Genomic DNA, 25,388 nt, shown 5'->3' on the forward strand with positions numbered 1-25,388 from the left:
TTCCTCTATTAATTTTTATATTTGTTTGTTTCACTTTGGAACTCTTTCAGATATTGGAGAAGTATACAAATAGATGGGTTTTTTGAGTGGAATAATGATCTGAAATGCCAATGAAAAGTTTCAACCCCAATTGTTATTCCCGGCAACGCCTAATCAGTAGGCTCAGTGGCCCACACTTGAGGAGACGAATTGGAGGTGTCAATATACTGTATGTGCCTATAATGTAATCCGAGAAATCGGTAAGCATTTTTCATTTGATGAAGCTATAATAATTAGTTTCGTAAAAGCATCAGGAACTTCTGCAGGTGGTAGGAAATATATAAAAAAATATGATTTTAACCAATCACTCGTTTTGTTATTGTGGTAGTAATAGAAATCGTACTAACCTAGATTTACAATTTTTCTGTACCAAAATTGTCCTAAATGAAATCTACACCGCGAACTTGGGATATTGGGAAAACAGATTTAACTGGAAGATGCGCACTGTACCCAAAATCTAAAATCACTGGGTTAGATTTTAATTGATTACAACATAATTTATTTATAAGTGAGTGGACATTTTCGTAACTCTCACGGGCTTTAGACGATGAAAGAAGAAATATTACTTGAAAGTATCTTCCGCTTTTATAAACCTGAACTGTATAATAATTGATGAAATAGTATTGGACAAACAAAAACGGTACCATCGATTAAAATCACCTGTTGATTGTTAGACAGAAATTTTATGTTAAATGATTTTAATCGTGTTGTACTGTAAGATAACATGAAATATTTTATTTACAGCGTTGCCAAATTTATATGATTCTTTATCTTCCTTGTTCATCCCGTTCTGAATATGCCTAAAAAAACAAATCATTTGTGCATTTACCATTTTACATTCCTGACATAATTCATTATTATGTGCGTCACCGTTCCATTGAAACAAAAAGATGTTTGTTTTACACAGAAAAAGACAAAGCATTAATATGTTTTAACCTCTCTTAGCAGACAGTAGTGTATGTACTGTACCCTCAAATTTTAACTCTACTTTTGATAAAGCTATCCCCAAATAAGTAGAACAAATAAGTGAACGTATATTACTCGGTAAAATATATTGTTTTATTGTCGTGTTTTTTTTTTGTAAATTCATTTTTTTTTTTTAATTTTTTACCGATTTAAGATTATTTTAACAAATTTTAATTTCAGAAAACTCTAAAATCTAAAACAAACCCACGGACAGAATCTGTCACCCTACTATGCTTCATTAAGGAATACCAGCAGTATCGGGTATTACCTTTCAAACTTGTAGAATGAAGCAATACAGCGGCTGAACGAAGTCTCATCTCGCGTATTTTTTAAAAATTAAAGATTATGGAGAACGGAAAAGTCAATAGATAGATGTACATCTGGTGAAATAATTAAATTAATGATGATATATATCTGCAGTCTCTCGGGGAATTTGATCTTATGCCAATCTGCCATCTATAATTACATCTTAAAACAAAAAAAACTTACTCTCTTATAAAAAGTAATGAGAAATTGGTTTACACTTTATCTCTTTCCCCTAAAGGTTCTTTTCTAAATCAAATATCTATAATTTTTCAATGTTCTTTTTTCTTACTTTCATTCAAAAATTGTATTTAATATTATTGAATAGCCCACCGGGCAGGTCTACTAATAAGCTGCACGTCGGAAATCAGTTTTTTAACAGCTGATTTTCGAAGTCGAAGGTTCTGAGGTTCAAATCCTAGTAAACGTTAGTTACTTTTGTACGGATTTGAATACTAGACAGTGAATACCGGTATAGTTTTGTGGATGGAGTTCAATTAACCACCCACCTCAGGAATGGTCGGCCTGAGCCTGTAGAAGACTACACCACATTTATAAGTCATACATAACCCTCATCTCAACCCTACATAAGCAACCGTCCCACGCCCCCCTATAGGCCATGGGAGGTTGCTTATTGTTCATTAGTTGAACAGATTGCAACGAACACATTAGGAATACTAAAAAATAGTATTAATGAGAATTAATGAAATGAAAAAAATACAAATTTGGTTAGAACTGGAGGCAGTCAATCATTTAGTCGCTAATATTTTCTCTAATATTTCAACTTTTTCTACAAAAAGTCAAATCCTTAGGTATATTGCATTACTAGATTATATCACAATTATATCTGACAGATATAATTTTGAAGTGAGCAGTATGACAGTTGGTCGAAAGTAATCTAATTTATTTTACTTATGTTGGATCTTAAATGATAAAAAAAAATTAAGAAATGTATCCTGAAGATTCAATTAAGTTTTTACAAAACCTTTTTAAAAAAACAATTCAGTTATACGTAAGGGAATTATACTGAGAATCACATTTTATCAGAATAATATATTTTCTTTATGTTTTGTTTTTCTTTACTACTCGTTTTAAATTAATTTATGCAATCATACCATAGCACTTCTACGAAAACTGAAATATAATAAGCGATAAGAAAAATTAATAAAAAATTGTATAAGAGAATTGAAATTGTTCAACTAGAATACAAAGAAATAAAACATTACGTTAAAACAATCACAGCTTTAACAAAAAAAAAATTCCATGTAATATGTGACAAAGCTCATATAAATAAATCATACGTAATTAAGCCAACAGATTGAATAACTAATTATTAATGTACTTTTTTAATCAAAGAACCTCTGAATAGATTATATGCAACACAAATTAATATTTGAGAATAATTAAAAATGAACTGCTTACTTTAATTAACAAATTAATACATTAAAAAAAAAATAATTATTTATACCTTGAAACTGGTTAGACACCATCTTTGTTTTTAGTGAACATTTAAAATAAAATATGCAAGTTCATATTCACAATAATAATAAAACAGAAAACAGGATTTTCAATTCATAAACTAGACATCCCTGCTACGATAATAATTTATAAACAACAAATATGTTAAAATATTAAACTTTAAAATTATACCATCACTTTCAGTACTGATGAATTCAGAAAGTTAAATTTATATAAATTACATTAAAATATTTCCCGGAGTATTCAGTCTTATCTCAGCGGTGTTCAAACATCATTCATGGATGTGGTAAATATTACTTTCCCGTGTGATAGTGCTGTAGCAGAGCTACAGCTCAGTTTGGTAATATGCGGTTTTCATCGGTTCTTGACGTTTTCACACCTAAGAAACCCAAAAAATCGGATGGAAATTTTCCGGATGTTAATGTTCGTATGTACGTGTGTGTTCGGTGTTGGTATCACTTATATCTCCACAACCACTGGACCGATCTTCACCAAATTCGGTCAGATTACTTCTACGTACGGGGCATTGGTGCCATTAAATTTTCAACTTAAAAAGTCAAGGGGGTGAAGCTGTAGAGCAAGGTCATCCTCAGTATCTCGAGATTTCCCCTAATTAAAATAAAAGCCGCCCATCACACGACTAAAGGCGCGTGATGGGAAAATCCTACAACTGTGTTGTCAACTTTTTTTTAATAAAAATGTAATATTTAGGTATAAATGTGTAATAAAAATTTATGTCTAGATAAAACGTCTTATCTTACATTTTAATGTATTTTAGTCACTTAATTCATTTTTTAATTTGCATTTTAGTCAAACACAAAAACAAGTTTTGTAAATTTTATAATGTGGTAGAGAACTCATCTGAAAATTGTTCTCTCATAAATATTTCATTTTAAAATGTTATAAATTATAATTTATAATTAACTGTCCAAGTAAATATTTTAAAACTGAAATATAATTTTGAATACTGTATATCCTGAAGTTCCATTTACAGATGTTCAATTTGGCTACCTTTTGTAACGTAGCAAATGTCCCATCTGTAATCAATTTCAACATATGTAGATTTCAACAATTTTTAATTTTATCAAATATATATTTTATGTTTAAGGAAGGTCAATCCGATATTCATAACTGAAGGATACCAAGAGGAGAGATACGATGGCCCATTTGCATATACACGATTGAGTTTTCTACAGACTCCAAAAACGTTTTGAAAAAAATTGTTTTTACCAAAATACCAAGCAAGAACTGCTATGGTTCTGCAACTACTACTTACTTTGGTTCTGTTTTATTATATTTTAATTTCAAGGCGTGAAATATCATTCCAGTTTTAATCCTCAGGGCTCAGTTTTGGGACCAGTCCTGCGCTCAATTTTCACTACGGACCTTCCGAATCCGGACTATGTAATCATCGCCTCATTTGCTGATGACACAGCGATCCTGGCCGATGATGAATCTTGCCTGGCCTCGGGGAATCTTCAATCGGCGTTAGACCTGATCGGCGAGTGGTAGAAAAGTAGGAAATAAAAATAAATTACAATAAATCGTGTCATGTTACGTTTGCGTTAAGGAGGGGTGACTTCAGCACGCGTCAACCTAGACGGCGTTTTCATCTAGCATTCTGAATAAATACGGAACCTCGGATTTTTCCTTGTTCGTCGCTTGTCGTGAAAGACAGTAATCAGGTTTAAGGAACTTTACTGATTATTAAGCAGGAATTCACATTTGTCGCTGTCCAACTAACTGTTAATATACAAGGTCATTGTGAAACCTATTTTGACGTATGGTAACCAGCTATGGGGAAAGACGAGCAACAACAGTGAGGTTATACAACGCCTCCAGAATAAGTTGGCGAGAATCATTACAGAGGCGCCGTGGTTTGCAAGGGACTAAGAAATTCATATCTGGAATTACCTTATGTCCGCAAGGAAATCAAGCGATTCGGTTTACTTTACAAACAATGGCTAGAAAATCATCTGAACATCTAGCGCTGAATCTCCTAGACAAGAGTGAAGATATGCGATGACTCAAACGCCTTCACGTGCTGGACCTAGGGGAGTTTCTTCGGCTCTTTGGGGGTGACTCTTCGGCTGGGACGACATTCGTTAAATGATAAGCATCTTCTCTACGCCTGATGGAGGGCCAAAACTCCTTTCATAAGCAAATTATGTTACTGTTTTGTTTTTTCCTTGTCTTTTAATATTATTTGATTTTTTACTTTTTTGGGGTTTTATGGACGACTTTGTACTTTTTATGAAGTGAAATTGTGCAAATGCATTTATACAATGAACTGTTGTCTTACGTATTTATATATTGCCTTATATTTATATCATATTGTCTTATATTTATATTATATTTGAACTATTGTACTAGGTATGAATTTTTTATTGATGGGGATTCATTATAAACCCCTCATCAAGCGATTATTGTAATTCTAATTACTTATGAATTCCTTTTTGAACCGATTGTAAATAAACGAACTGTGACACAAAAATAAATTTAATCACATGACATGGTCTCTTTAATGTTAAAAGGTTTTTATGTGTTCTTGATAAATTATGTAGGTTTAAAAGTAAACTTTGAATATCAAAAAATATATTTTTTTGTAATAAAGTACGTAAGGGGAAACACATCTGAAACTTGCAATATCATGAAGTTTTTTACTGTCCCGCAACAAATATGACAGAAAAAGGAATTGAATATTCTAATTTCTCGACTTTGAATTGAAGGGCTCAAGAAGGTTTAGAAAGGCACAAGGATGACCTAACGTTACCCAACAGCATTTTTTAAACTTAAATCCTGCTAAAGATAGACTATATTTTCACAAATAAACTTTTGCAGCATTTAAATTTTTGTTATATTATGGAAGCAAGGAGGCTAGTCTTTTGAGAAACAAAGGAATCAGAATCTCTTTTATACCACAGCTCTTGTAATATTTAAAAAAAATTAAAATCCATTTTGAAAAACCTGTTTTGATAATATGTTAATACACAGGAGATAAGGAGCTGAGATCTTTGAGGGGGGGGGGGTCAATTAGATCAGAATGTCCTATTTGTTTTTTTTTTTAATTTTACAACGTTAGAACATATTTTTCAAATAACACTACTTTCAATTTTTTAGGGTAAACGGCTGAGTCAGTGCAATCGGAAACTTTAAGATCATTAAAAATTTTAATCTTTTTTTTTTTTTTTTAAAAAAAACATGTTGTAGGTAATAACTTTTTTATTCTTATAAGTGATAATAAGGGTAATGTTCTTATAATTTCACTCTGTTCATCAAAGGAACTGACTACGTAATAAAAATTATCAATCAAAAAGAAATAATGCTTTTTCTAAGTTATGACAAAACCATACTAAATATTGGAATAAGCAGCATAGAATAAAAAATTAATGTAGTGAAAGAATCCATTAGAAAATGGCTTCAGTTAATTGAAGGAAACCCTTAACGTTCTAGATTTCTCTTGGTACGGAATTAGAATATAAGCGAAAGATTTATGTTAAACAGGTTCCAAAAATGTGCTAGCGAAGTACAATCCCGATCGCAAGCTGGTGCAATTACTCTGTTATGTATATCTGACTAATTAATATATACGTATTACGTTGCAACGTACATAACCTCTTGGTTTAATGAATAGTTCATTTAAAAATTATTTTACGAAACTACACTACTTATTTTTTTACAAATTCTTGTACTTTTCCATTAAATGTTTACCACCTTCATTTTTAAGAGAATTTTTGTTGTTTAAAAAAGTTGTAATATCTATTTTATTATTTAGCAGACAATAAATCAGTATATAACTAACTCCCATCTATTGTTCAGTTTGCAGAATAATTAAAAGCTGCTCGTAGCTTTGTATTTATAGTTATTATACACAGTGGTACATTCTTTGAATTGAATACCAGATAAGAAATTTTTAATTTTATTAACTGAAATATTTTAGACCGAACAAAATAAGTTTGAAATTCAAAGCATTAATCGTATGAATCAATTGTAAATTAACCGAAAATAATAATTGCAATAAGATATAAAAAAGTAATAACCATCTGTTAACTGATTAATGGTTGGTGAACGTGTAATAAAAAAATGTAGATGGTGTATATTTAACAGAAAAGTACCTATTTTTGATTTCTTTAATTTACATTAACAAGAAGAAGTTGTTTACCCTTATTAACAGTTCCATAAATTGTAGAAAAGTAATTAATTCACTTTAGTTATTATTAAACTAACATTATTAAACTAAACTATTAACATGATAAAAACAAACAACACACACACACACACACACGAACAAACTGACATGATGCCACTACTCCACAATAATTCGACATGCTCTGAAACTACAACGTTTACCACAGTCAAGACAGACTGCGTGCGCGTCAGTTACTGCGCTGAGATGACGTAATAGCTGAATACACACCAACAGTAATAATGTTTGCGTTGCTGTCAACACACGCAGTTATGTCATTTTATAAGTATATATAAATATATTAACCATTTCTTATAAACAATAAATATTGTTAATACTACATATGTGATAATTATCGGTTATATCTTTACCGATTGTTTAATAACTTACTTCATAATAACAGTAAAAAGTCGATGGTATCTTCCTTATTTCTAATTGTTAAATACGACTATATATAGCACGCGCGCGCGCATACACACACACACACATACAAGAAAAGTGTAATTTTCTTTTTTTTAAATAATATATAAATTTATAAATAAAAATTTATATTTATATATATATATAGTATAAAAAAAACATATTGTGAGTGATTCATAATCAACACCCAGCAAAAACTACTGAAGATAAATTAATGAAATTTTCTATACACGTTCTTCTTACGGTATAAGTAAAGCTTTTTTTATTTTAATTTCGAGTTTAAAGGGGTAAAATGAAATAACAATGAAATTTACTATTTTTTTTATAGTTTTTCGGCAACAAATAAAGAGACCAACTTGATTTTTAGTGTGCGTAATCTTCATGCGAATATCTAAAAACCAATTTCTAAATTTCTCGTAATTTCATCTTGAAGGGTGAAGAAAAATAAAAAAAATGTTGAACTATGATTTCAACAAAATTTTTACCTTTTCCGACCATACTAAATGAGATTCAGTACGATCTGGGCTTGCTAGTACTTTTCAGATAAATATTTAAAAAACATTTTCGGTTTTTTTTAATTTCAATTTTTTAAGGGGGCGACGGTGAACTAAACTAACACAGCCACCCTTACTGTACGTGCAACGCGACTGGCTGCAACTCTGCCTCCAGTTACTTGACTAAAAAATGTAAAATTAAAAAAATTAAAAAAAAAAAAAACAAAGTACGGTTACCTCCTATTTTATATTTTTTATTAATTGTACAGGCTTTAATTTTTATTTATCATTATCATTCTCACAAGCATGAGTTTAATGAACTCAATGGAGTCCAAGAGGCAGAGTCCCTTATATTATAAATTAAAGTTAGACTATTGTTAAAAGATAAAAAAATTTTTTTTCTATGAATCATGAGACCTTGCCGTTGGTGAGGGGGCTTGAGTGCTCAGGGATACAGAGTAGCTGGACCGAAGGTGCAACCATATCGGAGAGGTATCTGTTGAGAGCCAGACTAAGGAATGATTCCTGAAAGAGGGCAGCAGCTCTTTCAGTAGTTGTTAGGGGCGTGAGTCACAATGACTTAAACGGCCGTATCAACATCACTCAGTCCTCTGAGTACTACGCAGCTGAAAGCAATGGAAAACTGCAGCTGCTTTTTTTCCAAGAAAATGTGGCTCTCTGCATTTTCACATAGCAATAATGGAGGCGCCCTCCTTGGTAAAATATTTCGGAGGTAAAATAGTCCCCGGTTCGGATCTCCGGGTAGTAGAAGCTTAAAAAAGGTTGGTAGGCTAGAAAATTTAAAAAGGGAAATGGGTAGGACAAATGTGGATATAATAGGAATTAGTGGGAAGAGGAAGGCGACTTTTGGTCAGGATATTTGAGAGTAATTAACTCAGCGTCAAATAATGGGCAGGCAGGAGTAGGTTTCGTGATGAACAAGAAGATAGGGAGGAGAGTATTTCAAAACTTATAGTGATAGAATCATTGTAATAAAGATAAAATCAAAACCTAAACCGACAACGATTGTTAACGTGTATATGCCTACAAGCGCCCATGATGTTGATGAGGTAGAGTGTGTATACGAAGAGATTGATGAAGCAATTAAACACGTAAAAGGAGATGATAATTTAATAATAGTTGGAGATTGGAATGCAAGCATTGGAAAAGGCAAGGAAGGAAATATAGTGGGTGAATACAGGCTGGGCAAAAGGAATGAAAGAGGGGACTGACTTATAGAGTTTTGCACGAAGTATAATTTAGTAATTGCCAATACCCAATTTAAAAATCATAATAGAAGAATATACACTTGGAAAAAGCCAGGCGATACTGCAAGGTATCAGATAGATTATATCATGGTTAAGCAAAGATTTAGAAATTTAGAGATTTAGATTTTGACTGCAAAACTTACCCTGGAGCAGACATTGATAGGGACCATAATTTGGTGATAATGAAATGTAGATTGGGGTTTAAAAACCAGAAGAAAAGGTGGCAGAAGAATCAGTGTACAAGATTTAGAAATCAACTAATTGACTGCAAAACTTACCCTGGAGCAGACATTGATAGCGACCATAATTTGGTGTTAATGAAATGTAGATTGGGGTTTAAAAACCTGAAGAAAAGGTGGCAGAAGAATCAGTGGAATTTAGAGAAGCTTGAGGAAGAGGAGGTAAAGAAGATTTTTGAGGAGGACATCGCAAGAGGTCTGAGTAAAAAAGATAAGGTAGAAAATGTAGAAGAAGAATGGGAGAATGTTAAAAAGGAAATTCTTAAATCAGCAGAAGCAAACTTAGGTGGAATAAAGAGAACTGGTAGAAAACCTTGGGTTTCAGACGATATATTGCAGCTGATGGATGAACGTAGAAAATATAAGAATGCTAGTGATGAAGAAAGTAAAAGGAACTATCGGCAATTAAGAAATGCTATAAACAGGAAGTGCAAACTGGCAAAAGAAGAGTGGATTAAAGAAAAGTGTTCAGAAGTGGAAAGAGAAATGAACATTGGTAAAATAGATGGAGCACACAGGAAAGTTAAAGAAGATTTTGGGGTACATAAATTAAAATCTAATAATGTGTTAAACAAAGATGGTACACCAATATATAATACGAAAGGTAAAGTCGATAGATGGGTGGAATATATTGAAGAATTATACGGAAGAAATGAATTAGAAAATGGTGTTATAGAGGAAGAAGAGGAAGTTGAGGAGGATGAAATGGGAGAAACAATACTGAGATCTAGATTTAAGAGAGCATTAAAAGATTTAAATGGCAGAAAGGCTCCTGGAATTGACGGAATACCTGTAGAATTACTGCGCAGTGCAGGTGAGGAAGCGATTGATAGATTATACAAACTGGTGTGTAATATTTATGAAAAAGGGGAATTTCCATCAGACTTCAAAAAAAGTGTTATAGTCATGATACCAAAGAAAGCAGGGGCAGATAAATGTGAAGAATACAGAACAATTAGTTTAACTAGTCATGCATCAAAAATCTTTACTAGAATCCTATACAGAAGAATTGAGAGGAGAGTGGAGGAAGTGTTAGGAGAAGACCAATTTGGTTTCAGGAAAAGTATAGGGACAAGGGAAGCAATTTTAGGCCTCAGATTAATAGTAGAAGGAAGATTAAAGAAAAACAAACCAACATACTTGGCGTTTATAGACCTAGAAAAGGCATTCGATAACGTAGACTGGAATAAAATGTTCAGCATTTTAAAAAAATTAGGGTTCAAATACAGAGATAGAAGAACAATTGCTAACATGTACAGGAACCAAACAGCAACAATAACAACTGAAGAACATAAGAAAGAAGCCCTAATAAGAAAGGGAGTCCGACAAGGATGTTCCCTATCTCCATTACTTTTTAATCTTTACATGGAACTAGCAGTTAATGATGTTAAAGAACAATTTAGATTCGGAGTAACAGTACAAGGTGAAAAGATAAAGATGCTACGATTTGCTGATGATATAGTTATTCTAGCCGAGTGTAAAAAGGATTTAGAAGAAACAATGAACGGCATAGATGAAGTCCTACGCAAGAACTATCCAATGAAAATAAACAAGAACAAAACAAAAGTAATGAAATGTAGTAGAAATAACAAAGATGGACCACTGAATGTGATAATAGGAGGAGAAAAGATTATGGAGGTAGAAGAATTTTGTTATTTGGGAAGTAAAATTACTAAAGATGGACGAAACAGGAGCGATATAAAATGCCGAATAGCACAAGCTAAACGAGCCTTCAGTAAGAAATATAATTTGTTTACATCAAAAATTAATTTAAATATCAGGAAAAGATTTTTGAAAGTGTATGTTTGGAGTGTCGCTTTATATGGAAGTGAAACTTGGACAATCGGAGTATCTGAGAAGAAAAGATTAGAAGCTTTTGAAATGTGGTGCTATAGGAGAATGTTAAAAATCAGTTGGGTGTATAAAGTGACAAATGAAGAGGTATTGCGGCAAATAGATGAAGAAAGAAGCATTTGGAAAAATATAGTTAAAAGAAGAGACAGACTTATAGGCCACATACTAAGGCATCCTGGAATAGTCGCTTTAATATTGGAAGGACAGGTAGAAGGGAAAAATTGTGTAGGCAGGCCACGTTTGGAGTATGTAAAACAAATTGTTGGGGATGTAGGATGTAGAGGGTATACTGAAATGAAACTACTAGCACTAGATAGGGAATCTTGGAGAGCTGCATCAAACCAGTCAAATGACTGAAGACAAAAAAAAAAAAAAAATTTTATTCCATGAAGTAAATTTAATTTTACTTTACATAACACTGTAATATTCATAAATGCAGAGGTAATATATTACCGAGGTCGACAATATTTAATTTGTTTTGATAAACGTTGAAAAGTAGCCGTAGCCCTCGTCAATTTTCAATGAATATGTAATTACGACAATGCATAGGCTCTATTTACAATGTGTAAAATTTGAACTTGCAATTAAAATTTCATGAAAACATTGCTATTTGCACATAACACTGCTATTAATGTCTATTTTAAACGTTTTAATTGAAAAGGGTTGCTGAACAAAACAAAATTATTTCATTACTCTTTCGCTCAGTTCAGATACCAGACATTAAATAATAACTAACAAATCAAAATTTGTAGATTATGATTATCCACAATAACGTAATAACAGAAAAATATGATATAGACGCACTTATCTGCACGATTGCTATGAAAACTATTTTATATTTTTAGCATAAAATAAAAATTAAAAAATTATTCATTACGTATTAATAGGCGGGTATTTTCATATGCACACTAACTTATAATGATTTTCCTTCCGTAGAATCTGATAGTTATCCCAATGTAGGCTTAAGGAAAAGAAATAAAATATTGTTTTGACTTACACATTTAAAACTCTCTGTTTTTTGCATAATTTTTTTTCAGTCAAAAGAACTGGGAAGTTTAAATTATATTGGAAATTCTCATTAGATAATAATCTACCGCGAAGATGTATTTTCTTCAATAACTTGAGGAAATAAAAAGAGAGATATAAATTGACGTATGGGAAAAGGTTAAATTTATCGTATATGATAAAATCCAATACCAAAAAACACATCTCTCCTTTTCTCATTCAACCACCCGAAATGTGTAAAGTTAAATAAAGGATGTAAAGGTTTAAAGTTAAATAAAGTTTAATAAAGGATGGATTAGACAGTTCTCATATATTTTGTGATCCAATTGTCTTAATAAAAACTAGACTTTGGCTCTGAAAGTTACTCAAGAATCTGTATTACATTTTGGACTTACTTTTAAACCTGTCTGCAAACTTATGTCAATCCATGTATGTAATAATAAAATTATGTAATGGTAAACTTCACCAGATCAGTAGTATTTAACCATCGGGTTGGTCTAGTGGTGAATTCATCATCACAAATCAACTGATTTCGAAGTCAAGAGTTTTAAGGTTCAAATCCTAGTAAAGGCAATTACTTTTATACGGATTTGAATACTAGATCGTGGACACCGTTGTTCTTTGGTGGTTGGGTTTCGATTAACCACACATCTCAGGAATGGTCGACCTGAGACTGTACAAAGACTACACTTCATTTACATACATACTTATCATTATCCTCTGAAGTAATACCTTACTTCCGGAGGCTAAACAGAAAAAGGAAGAAAACGAATCGTTGCATTTGGAAATATCTTCCTCCATTTTCTACAGTCAGATGTGATAAGGGTCTTATTTCATGGAGTTAGTGTCGCGATTGGAAATAGCTTGAAACAGATTTTCCAACTCGTCCGCAGTTTTGCGGTCCTTTCCACATCAGTTTGATTCCATTTTTACCTACACATGATCTCAATGTCTTACAGTAACCTCTAATGTTTTTTTCACACACAATTGTATACGTGAATGTTATTACCGAATACATCAGACGGACGACATTCTGGAACGTGAGAGGTGAATTCCTCAGCCAGCAGTGTGATAAAAAAAATCGTATCCGAGATGCGAAGCCGCACTTTTCACGGTGAACGTGTTAGTGAACGGAGTCATCTCCATGATTATTAAGTTGCAGTGTTTTATAAACTTTCTTGTTAAAAACGTCAATTCTCGATAATGAAGTAAAGTTTATTTCTTTCTTTTATTCTGATCTCTTGCTTTTTTTAATTTTCTACTCAAAAACTTTAATTTTTTTTTCTTTTCAGATTGTGATCGCAATTTACCCAGTCCTTATACGTTCCAAGCATTTGCTCAATGTCTTGCACGTACGCACGTAAGAGTAATGCTAAAATAAATGTTCCCGGTATTGCATCGAACTGCTCGACTATACCGCTTAAGAAAGTAGCAGTTAAAAGGAATGAAAATACTTCGGTTGAAGAGAATGGACCACCCGGTCAATGCCTAGTAGACACATCCATTCTTTAGAACCACAAATTCACGACTGGCTCACCCGCTCAAAGTCTGTCAGTGATATTGATTTCCCCTACCACTCTCTTCTTACGGATATCGCATCCGCCTAATATACTGTCGAAAAGAGCCTCACCATCCCGCTTGATTAAATCTCTGATAATACTCAAATGCTATCTAACGGTTTTGCAGAGACACTCATCCGCATTATCATTAAAAGCGAACGTCATGCATTCTGTTATATATGATTCGCCTTCTCGTCTTCCGACCAAAGTTTATCGGTCGATTCAGGTGAAATGTGTTCAAACACCACAGCAGGCCTTGAAAGAGAGTTTCAAATTTTGCCGCCACCTTCATCGAAGAACAAAATAAGACTCTCCGTCGCCAGAACAATCTGCACCGATTTAAAATAAAACTTTCGGGAGAAATACCCTCTTTCCATCATCGGTACCTATTGTCGCAGGCGTCAGTGGTGCGGCTGTCCGATGGTGGTCGGTAACAGAATTGAACCAACAAACGCAGACGGGAACAGAACCGAAACAAAACAAATTTATTTTCACGATAGAGAGGATGATAATTAAACAGTTCGATTTTAACTGTTAACAACTACCCAAAATTAATTTTATTTTCAGTGCACAATCGATAACTTATTTTTTAAATATATTAAGCGAGTGCATTATTATTTAAAATGCTTAATTATCGACTTAATTTATTTAACGATTGATTTTAATCGATATCTTATAAGCGAGTACGTTAGTGCTTGATTATAAAATGCGTAAGTACTTTCACTCACCTGAATGAAGATGTAGGTAGTGCGTAGAAAAGAGTAGCAGTACGGATTCCTGTTGCGGTCCGAAGACTCGGAACAATGTATGAACGCTGTGACAACAGGCGGGTATTTATATAAAACCGTTACCAAAAATATCCTGAGCAATACTGATTACAGAGACGATTTTTTAAAATAAATTTAACTAAAAAAAAAAAACGGAAATGAAGAGTATATTTAGAAAAAACGTTACCGAATGATTATTACAAAATATATTTTATAATATTAATGATTTGATAGTAAATTTTAAGACAGTATAATAATAAATTTATTAAAATATAATAATTTTCTTTATGATAAAGGTCAATAATTTTTTTAATTAAATTGCTCTTAATACAGTATTTTATTATTTATAAGCATTCTTTTTTCCATTCACTACCGCTTTATTATTTTTTAAATTTTGTCTAAGATTACCATTTTTGAAAAGATTAATCAGAATGTATATGAGAAAATTTTGTATTAAAAACATCATAATTAAAAAGACGTTTACGTGAATGACTGAGATGGTAAACATCCCTCTCTCTAGTTTAAGTCTTACTAACTGCTTGCATGTTGTTTTTAATCTAAAATTTCCGCGAATACGATCTGATGAAGCAGATATTTTATGAAAATTACTAATAAAAATTATTAAAAAATGAAAATCCACCTTACCAGCAAATTAAATTTGACTAAATCTTTCAGTCGTTAGACATCGTCAGGAGAATAAAATAATAATATTACAAAATAAAGTAAAAAAATAAATAATGTTTAAGCAGTCATGACTGTATGCTAGTTATCAGTATACTGAATTGAAATGTATTTATCATGTAACAATCTTCACAACTCAAACTATATATACATCCGTATGACCAATCGTAAATTCTCTATTCGTGCAAAAGAACACATGAATAGTATTAAAAACAATAAACCACAAAATTCTAACTTTGCTAAACATATATTAGATAATAGTCATACATACAATCCAAATACATTTATAAAGTTTTTAAACATTTCTTATAATTATTATAACACATCTAATTTAGAAAAATGTCACGTTTACAGTAATCATAAAAATTTAATTAATGAGCAAAAAGTTTTTAAAGATGATAAATTGTTTAAACATGCCCTGAATGTAGATATAAAGAAATAATAATTTAAATAAATAAAATATCATTCTTACACCATGGTTCCCGTTAATTTCATTTTATTTCACCAGATTACACCTTACATTTCAATACAGTATACTTTTTTCTCTGTTTAGCCTCTGGGAATCACCGTCAGTTATTACTTCAGAGGATGAATGAAGATGACATGTATGAGTGTAAATGAAGTCTACACTTGTAGTCTCAGTTCGACCGTTCCTGAGATGTGTGATTAATTGAAACCCAACCACCAAAGAACACCGGTATCCACGATCTCGTATTCAATTCTGTATAAAAGAGTTTACTAGGATTTGAACGTTGGAACTCTCGACTTCAAAATCAGCTGATTTGCGAAGACGCGTTCACCAAGACCAACCCGGTGGGTTAATTCAGTATACTGCTAACTAGTAAACAGTCATGACTGCTTCATCATTTTAATTTTTTGACTTTATTTTATAATATTTTATCTCCTGACCAGTCTAAAGACTGAAAGATCTACTCACATTTAATTTGCTGGTAAGGTGGATTTTCATTTTTTTAATGGCATTAAATATATCAGCGATAATGTTTAAGAATTTACTACCAAAAAAATTAAATTTTTTTTGTAAATAAATATTTTTTTAATAAAATTTTCCAACTATACAGTGACGTAAAATAAATAAAGCAAATAAGATATAAAAGTAACCAACCACGTTAAGAAATCATTTCTGAATATTAATCCTAGAATATACAAACCGAGATAACGCGTAAAAAACCGTACTTTTACCTATATAAAACTGGGTTTAACTAATGACAGCTTTGCTTTCATAAGAAAGCTACCTATTGTAATGGGTACCATGATTCGACATCCGGAAAATTTCGACATACTCGTATCTTAGCGTTTCACATCCCCCAGATCCCTAAAACTACCGTCAGTTCAAATTGAAAATTTATATTCTTGTTTTTTATATATATATGTGAGTATATGGATAACTGAAGAACGGATTGAAATATTTTAATAATATTTGGTCGACATTTACATAAACGTTCTCGAATAAATAAATAAAAATAAAACGTCATGATGTTACATTTTCAAATGTCAAAATAGCAGCAACTTAATTTTTGAACTATTAATTCTCAGTTTTATTAAATTTATTAGCTAAAATATTAAACATTTTATTGATAACAAATTAACTACACCCGTTGGTCTGAATATGATTTCAATCAACCAAGTAAGAATAAAAACCGTTATTCTTTCGAAGAAATGTTTTTGAGTCTGTTTTCAATTCGTTGGGTAAGAAAAAATAATAAAATATTACCTGATCTTTATTTGTGAAATTTATTTTTGTTTATATTACTACGCAAAATATTACCTTCTCAAAATATCTTCCGTTACCTCAATACATAGTAGAAGATGATTTTACAGAGATTCCTGTTAGTCAATCTGATTCAAATTAATCTTAAACTGTTAAACGTCACATTTACGAGTATTCTTTCCCACAACTCTTTCTTTGTTTTCTGGCTTTTCATTCTGATAAACCCTATTCTTCAAGCATCCCCAGAGGAAGAAGTCCAAATGTGTAAGGTCTGGACCAGACCGGTTTACCTTTACCGATCCTGCTATCTTTAAAAACTTAAAATCAGGGCAGTCATGCGCCAAATTTGTTGTATGCGATCCGGTGTCATCATCCTGAAATCACAGGTTGAACCCGGTTTATATTGGAACATCTTCAACAAAAGTAGGAAATTCGTCTTCCAAAAACACAGTGTGAGCCTTCAATCAATGTTCTATCTAATATTCCTGTTCCTTATGAACAAAAAATATATTTATTCTGAAAAGTACTTTCAATTAGGAAATAAGGAATTTTGACCGTTTATGGTCAAAATTTTCGTATTGTTTATCTTATTAAATAATGCTCGTCGAATAGTAACTCATTTACATCTTGTTATATCCATTAGGTTAAGGAAGATCTCGGGACTTTAAATTCTGTATTATTTTTTTTCTGATGGTAAGGAAATCATTCCTTAATATCCTCCAAAACTGTGTTTTATGTAGACCGATTAACCGTATTATATTAAACGTAAAACTCAAAATTCAAGAAAGTAATACAACAGATAGAAATATCATTCACTTTTAAATAAATATACGCATAAAACTACAACAGTATATTTATCAAAATACGAACATTAATTTATTGTAATAAGACCAATTAATTACCTTATATATTATTTCCAGTTACGTAACCCAAAGTAATTCAAGTTTACCCGTTTCAACTGAGTATATGTTTAAAGTTTACAAAGTAATTGATGATACAAGACTTTAAAGATTGATTATTAAAGTTTATGTCACAGCTATAGATTTTATTTATTAGTTTTCAATTTTACACAGTGCCACAAATCAATAGACGAATTCCTGTCACTCTTTCACCAGCCAACATGATAGATATCACAAACTGTATTAAAGATAAATTATTTTAGCTCCTCCACAATTAACGGGTAACAATGACACATTAGCGACATCCTTAATGCAATCCTAGAAGAAGTGATGAAGTATTATCTATCCACCTAAGAAACCAGCTATAGAGCAAGTCATGACTGGGATCAGTCTGACAGCAAAGAAGCGTATAATTTAGATAATGGCATATTTCCTGTATTACGTAGAATCTTTTGGAAAGTTTAGTCAATAAAATCTCCATATGACTGAGGAATAGCAAGGTGTAGTGTGTATATAGTAAGATTAGTTTTTATGTTATGCGTGAAAAAGAAAAGTTTTAAATTTTACCCGGGGAACGCCAAAAATATATTTATAGGAAATATACCGTTTCTTTTAACTGCTTACAACCTACAACACGGATAGATGCCCTGAGCTCCCGATGGATAAACTCCATAGCATCGAAAACATTTATACTGTTTGATCACGGTCAATTTACTCTTAGAAAACCGCAGAATGCAAAAAATTGTGTAAAATTCATCGTCCATTTTTTGCAGTAAGCAAATGGGTATAATGGGGGAAGTTGTATATCATAATGTTAGTGTAGACATCTTGGGGTTTCCAAAACTCTACGACCTTGAGTTACGTTTGGTGTATGCTGTCAGTACATAATCGGTAAATATAAACAACCTTTTTTTGTAATTAGTAATAATTACGGTTTAATAAACAAATAAAATACGGTTAATTCGTATGTATACATCTAATTTATATATTTTTATTCATAATATCGATTTATTTTCAGGTTGTACGTATGTTCATCATAATAGTATCGATATTTGGCATATGTTGGTTACCGTATCATAGTTATTTTCTATATACCCATCACAATACGTCTTTACCGTACACCAGTTATGTTCAACACTTGTATTTATCGTTCTACTGGTTGGCGATGTCTAATGCGATGGTCAATCCGCTAATATATTACTGGATGAATGCCAGGTAATTAATTAATTTATAATTAATTAACATTAATTTTACATTTATGAAAATATTTTTTATTGAGATATAGCTATTTCTAACACACTCCAAAAAAAGGTGAATGTTTTTAGTTTGACATATATATATTTTTTTCTTTTAATGTAAGTCTTAATTGACCGATCTAGATGATTTTTTTCTCCTACAGGAAAAGTTATTTGGTGATCCTTTTATAAGCTGTTGTCACCTAAAATGCTAGGGAGAAATTTATTTTTAAATAACTTTTTGATGTAGCACATTTTCACTACACACCAAAACAGTACACTGTACATACTAGAATCAGAATGAATATTAAAAGTATATTTTAGCACGAAAATATTTATACAATTTTTGTCTCCTAGAAATCTTTGTTACCGAATTTAATATTTATAGGTTTTTAACTATATATTTTAACTACTCATAGGTTTTTATTTACAGGATTTTAACTGCTATAGGTGTCGTAAACAGATTAGCCCATTTTTATTATCTTTAACATTTTATTTATCTATTTATTATTTTTATTTATTTTATTTTATTATCTTTTAACATTTTTATTTATTATTTTTAACATAATAATATGTGGGTTATTTGGATATATTTACATACCACTTATTTTTTTACTTTGCTGTATTCGCAAATGATTACTGCTATTTAGTTGAATAGTAATTCAACAAATAAAGTCACAACACAAATATCGCTTAGGCTAACGGGTCCCGTATCGGTTTACGAAAACGTGTCATCCAGAAACTCTAGTAAGCGGTTGGTATTACTGCTTCAAACACATCAACCCGACAGAGCCACTGTCGGGTTGATGTGTGTATTTTTTTCTGTATTTGCTATGTACTCCCTCCTTCCTAACAAAGCACCTTCTATCCTGAATCCTTTTAAATCAATATGTTAAAAATTTATTTACAAATTATACCAAATAACATCCACCACACACTGAACTACATAGCCTGAAGCTGTGGTACACTTAAAATGTGATGATGGTTTCTCGCGTTTGTGTTTGTAGCAAATTTTTTTACTTAAAAATAGGATATTTTGTAAAACTATCAGTATATTACATTGAGATAAAACTAAAACATGCAAAAAATATGATTTTTTAGCAGAAATATATATAAACAAAAATGTATTAAAATTAAGAACATAATTTTTTTTTCAGTTCTTCATCATTTTAACATTTTTAAATTATAGCCAAATTAAAAATTAAACATTTTTGTTAGGTTTTTAAATTAGGTGGCTGGCTATTAATAAAAGTCGAAACAGAAACAATTTAAAAGTGTAGATTTTTCACTTTTTAGTGCATATTTTTTTTTTTTTAATAACACTGTAGTTTGATGTTATGTTAAGTTTTACTATAAGTTTTTTTTTTACCGTAGAATAGACCTATTTTCCAATTTATTGAACTTTCCAAAAAAAAATACTTTGAATACGAGAATAATATCAGTTATCATACAATTATTATAAAAAAATATCCAATACTAAGCAATAAAAGAAAATATTTTCAAACTGTCTATGAAGAAAAAGCAAATTTTTTTTTAAAGAAATAAATCGCATGTGAAAAATTTACAAAAAAACCATCTAAGAAATTTTCTCTGCAAGTAAAAAAAAAAACAATTATCGAAATCTACTTTTTGAAGAGCAAGGCTTAATGTAACATTATAACTCGTACATTAGTAAAGCACATGAGGAATTGAAACCTCATTTTTGTTAAAACCATAAAAAACCTCTTTTAAAATGTTCATGTATAGTTAGTTGCTTTAAAACCGTAAACAAACGGAAAGTTGCTGTGCACTGGAATTATGGAAGTGTAATGATGAAACTTTCTTAATTATTACATTGTACTTTCATTTCATTATTTTTATAGAAACGGATATTACAATAAATGGAATAATTTATAAAAGGTATTGAAAATGACCTCCCCAACATTGCAGTGTTGTACTGCACACGTTTTAATTTGTTTTCAAACACTTAACCATTTGATCTTGAACATCTAGTACGTATGCCGTTATTTCGGTTTTTAGTTTATCAATCGTGCGTGGTCTGTTGCGATACACTGCTTGTTTCGCTGCCCCCCCAAAGAAAGTAATCTGAGGTATTCAGATCGGGCGATCGTGAGGGCTACAAATTCTTTGAATCGATTTGCTCATCCTAGACATTTCGTAAAAACGTCATTGACCGGTTAGCTGTATGCGCTGTAGCGCCAACTTGTTGGAACCGACCGTGATTGATTTCCACTTCTGTTAACTTACTAATGAAGTTTGTTAAAGCAGCACAATAATGATCACCAATAATTGTATTCTCAAAAAAGATTGGAAATAAATGTGCGTTCTACTCACACCGACCCACAATCCAATTTTCGCTTCGTAAATTCACTGGGGTTAGTTGTCGACTACAATCGTGTATTTTTTTAAATTAATATACCCTCCCAGATGAAACCAGCTTCATCTGTAAAAAACGTAATGTCGAGGATACTTGCGGAATTTTGGTCAATAAAACGTTTAAACCATCGATAATAATTTAGTCTTTTGGCATGATCTGTAAGTTTCAATTCTTGAACACATATTACTTTATAGGGGAAACTTTCAGTTCTTTTCTTTCAGCGTTTTGTGCGGTAGCAAGTCCGACATCCTGCTGCTGTGCTAACTTACGCATTGACTTTGACGGACTTTCGGCTGCAGCATTCAAAATATAAAACAGCTTCTTTTCGTTTAGTTTAAGTGGTCTTCCACTTCGATTAGCGTCTTCAACAGAGTCTGTTGCCCAAAATTTTTCGATAAGAGTTAGAACTGCATTCCTCCACCGAAAAACAAATGTCTCGCAACTATTGATTACGATAAACGAAAATCACGAAACGAAGCACGTTCCACGAATCACAACTCACCAACTTACGTCTTGCTTTATTACTGAGCTACGCTCAGCGAACCCACAAGGCAACCAAACTAACGCTGAAAGAACAGAATGTACCACATAATTTTAAAGCACACTGCACAGCGATTTTCCGAACGTACTATATAATCTTCATGAAACTTTTGCAAGACTAAATGAATACGAAAATCATAATTATTAGTAAAATTTATGACATGGATAATTATTTTAATACCACTTCGAACTATTCAAAAAAGATTCATGAATTATATTTTTAAGCTTTATAACTACTTTAAATTGTTTTATAACTATTCTTTCCGCCTTTCAAGGATTATTATTTGACATCCCACTTGATTATTAAACAATTTTAAATTTTTAACCAATTGGAAATGCATTTACTATTTTTGAATTTGTTTGTTCTATCGATATACATCCAGTGTAGCCGAATACATGGACGTTTAAACCAAATTATTTGATAATTATTACATAAAAATCGGTGCACCTATTCCGAAGTTACAGGAATACAAATAAACAAAAAAAATCACTCAAACAACACATTGCTATCTTCTTGAAGTAATAAAATAAGATTAAACAAAATTAATTAAAGGTACGTTGATCAGGTATGATGAAATGTATTTTTAACTTTATATATATATATATATATATAATAAAAATATTTTTAAAACTATTAACCAGGTATTTCAACAGTTGTGCTTTAAGCGGTATATGATTGACACAAACCAATATTACTTGACGAAAGTACCGGATAAGAGTTTCAAAAAGATTTTTGGAAGTACAGTGTAATTCTATATATTTAGAAAAAATGTCATTACTTCCATAATGTGTAGGTTTCAATCTGTTCAACTAGTGAAGTTGCTTACTGTAAGCAACCCCCTACAACCCAGTGAAATGAAGATGATATGTATGTCATGTAAATGAGGTTTAATCTTGTTCAGATTCAGGTCGTCCATTCCTGAAATGTGTGGTTAACTGAACCCCAACTACCAGAGTACACCGGTATCCACTTTCTAGTATTCAGATCCGTACAAAAGCAAAGAAACCTTTACTAGGATTTGAACCTCAGAACCTTCAGCGAAAATGAGTTGACCACTAGCCTGGAGAGCTAAAATATAATTTAAAACTTTTTTAAAAAAAGTAAATATGTGTAAGAAGTAAATTTCATATTGTAACTGTAACCCAAGTTACTTAAAATCTGAGAAGTTTAATTAAACTTTTTAATTAATTAATAAATTGTTTAAATAACTTTGAATATATTATATTGTTTTCATATTTAATTTCTGATCATTCTCCTATCTGTCGCATTTCATTAAATTACTATTGACACCGTAAAAAAAAATTCATTTCATATCGGAATAAATTATTAATCCAAAACTTAATTCATGGCATTAAAGTATTGATTTATGCAAGTATCACAGAAGACTATCATACAACATGATGGCCCAACTCGTAATAAAAAATAAAAATTTAGAAATGTGGGAATAATAGCCGAGAATTATTATTAATTCAAAAAGCGAAATGGACATCAATTTTTAATGAAGCAGAAGATTAATATGCAAAAAAAGTAAAATAATTCATTTAAAATAATTCCACAGGTCTAACAGAAAATAAATAATGAAAACTGAACATGGCATGATATAAAATATTGATGAGAGCTATAGATGCAGAGAACTTATCTGCATAATTACAGCGGATTTCTACTGTTTTAAATTAAAAATAAAATGAAAGTATATAAATGGTAGAGAGATAAATATTTTATATATATATATACTGTATGTATATATAGTGTTTCTAAAATGATGGGCTGGCTATAGTTTTTCGGATTCTACTTGTAAAACTAAACAAAAAATATCCTTAGGAAAAATGGTAATTTCTCCTTCGTTCTCTCCCTGTCCGCCATTTTGTTATTTTCATATAATAATTTTATCTCAAGTTCGAATAAACGAATCACATTAATATTTTGTAAGCGTCTTGGTAATAAAGTTTTAATATTGGCAAAAAATCAGTACTTAAATACCTTCGCAAATTACAAAATGTTTATTTTTCAATTCGTTATATCTCCATAAATATTAGATTTATTAAAATTTATGTTGTTTACTAAAATATTAAGCCTTTTATTTTGAAAAAAGTGACATTTAATTTTTTTAAATCGGTTAACAAATAGTCGAGTTATGGGAGAAAATTTATGTTGTAATTTTGTGTCATAATTATTAGGTCTATAATTGTGAGAAAATTATTACTTAATTTGATACTAAATTACAATACTAGAATTAACAATAAATAAAAACAATTAATATTTCATCGAATTGAACGTAAAGTGGAGACAATGAAAAGAGACACGTAATTAAACATTAATTATGTGGTTTTCTACATTTTAGAAACACTGAATATATATTTATATATATACACTGCTTACCTTTAATTACTGTTTTTAAATTCAGTTGAATATTAAGCTTGCTGAGGTATTTCAGAGGTTTAATAATTACTTGTAAGAAAAATATGTATGAGATGAATTCGTAAAATTTTAGTAAAATAAGGATAAAAATAAAACAAGACAATCAAAAACATCAAACACTACATCATTTCAATGCTAATAATTAGCATACATTTGTTTTCGTTTTTCCAAAAATTTTTCACTGGTAGTTTTGACTTCACTAAAATTTTCATAAGTCCAATCCCTTTTAAGACATAACCCTGACTTAATGCACTCACAATTATATTTCAGTAATACTGATTCTTTTATAATGAATTGAACATAAATTTCATGATTTTAGATTAAAACATTCCTTAAATATAGAGTACCAAAAATGACAAACACATGTAGAACTTTGTACCAATATTTTGTTATTTTTGGAATCGGAGATAAAAAAAGTTGAGAAATAAAGAAATAAGAGGTGAGGGTTCACCACTTTTTACAAAGAGCAATATTTTTGTATATACTTGTATTACATAGTTTATCAGTCGTAAAACTATTAATATACAAAACACACATCTTCCAACACACACAACTGGTATTATTCAATAAATAAATAATAATACGTGTGGTAAAATTCAGTAATACCACAACTTAATACTGAAAACAAAAAGCTAAAAATCACTGTTATAATGGAAATACTGACCTGTTCCATAAAAGTGAAAATACTCTTACTTCTGTAATAGATTGTAGGAAAGATAACTAACAGCTCACTTCTTCAAAAGTGTCATATGATAATTCCTTTCTTTCCTATGACAACCAACCACAAAAATATTTTGTTAAAATATAAAAATATTTTGTCAGTGTGATCCCAGCCTTCCTGCGCTTTCATTCTCCATTAAGCATGTATATTGTTATCATTAAGCCTGGTGCTGACAAAAGTGGAAAATAAGCAATGTGATGGAGAAATG

General features: G+C 30.9%; 1 protein-coding gene across 1 annotated transcript in view; it reads left to right on the forward strand.

The window, feature by feature from the left end:
* LOC142321237 (tachykinin-like peptides receptor 86C) overlaps positions 1-25,388 on the forward strand; it is a 392,020-nt gene that overhangs the window by 355,371 nt on the left and 11,261 nt on the right. The window contains exon 7 of the mRNA XM_075359233.1: positions 18,907-19,103. Coding sequence (XP_075215348.1) covers positions 18,907-19,103 — 197 coding nt within the window. The remainder of the gene's footprint in view (positions 1-18,906; positions 19,104-25,388) is intronic.

This window comes from Lycorma delicatula, chromosome 3 (genome assembly GCF_047948215.1).
Source record: "Lycorma delicatula isolate Av1 chromosome 3, ASM4794821v1, whole genome shotgun sequence".
Lineage (NCBI taxonomy): Eukaryota > Metazoa > Arthropoda > Insecta > Hemiptera > Fulgoridae > Lycorma > Lycorma delicatula.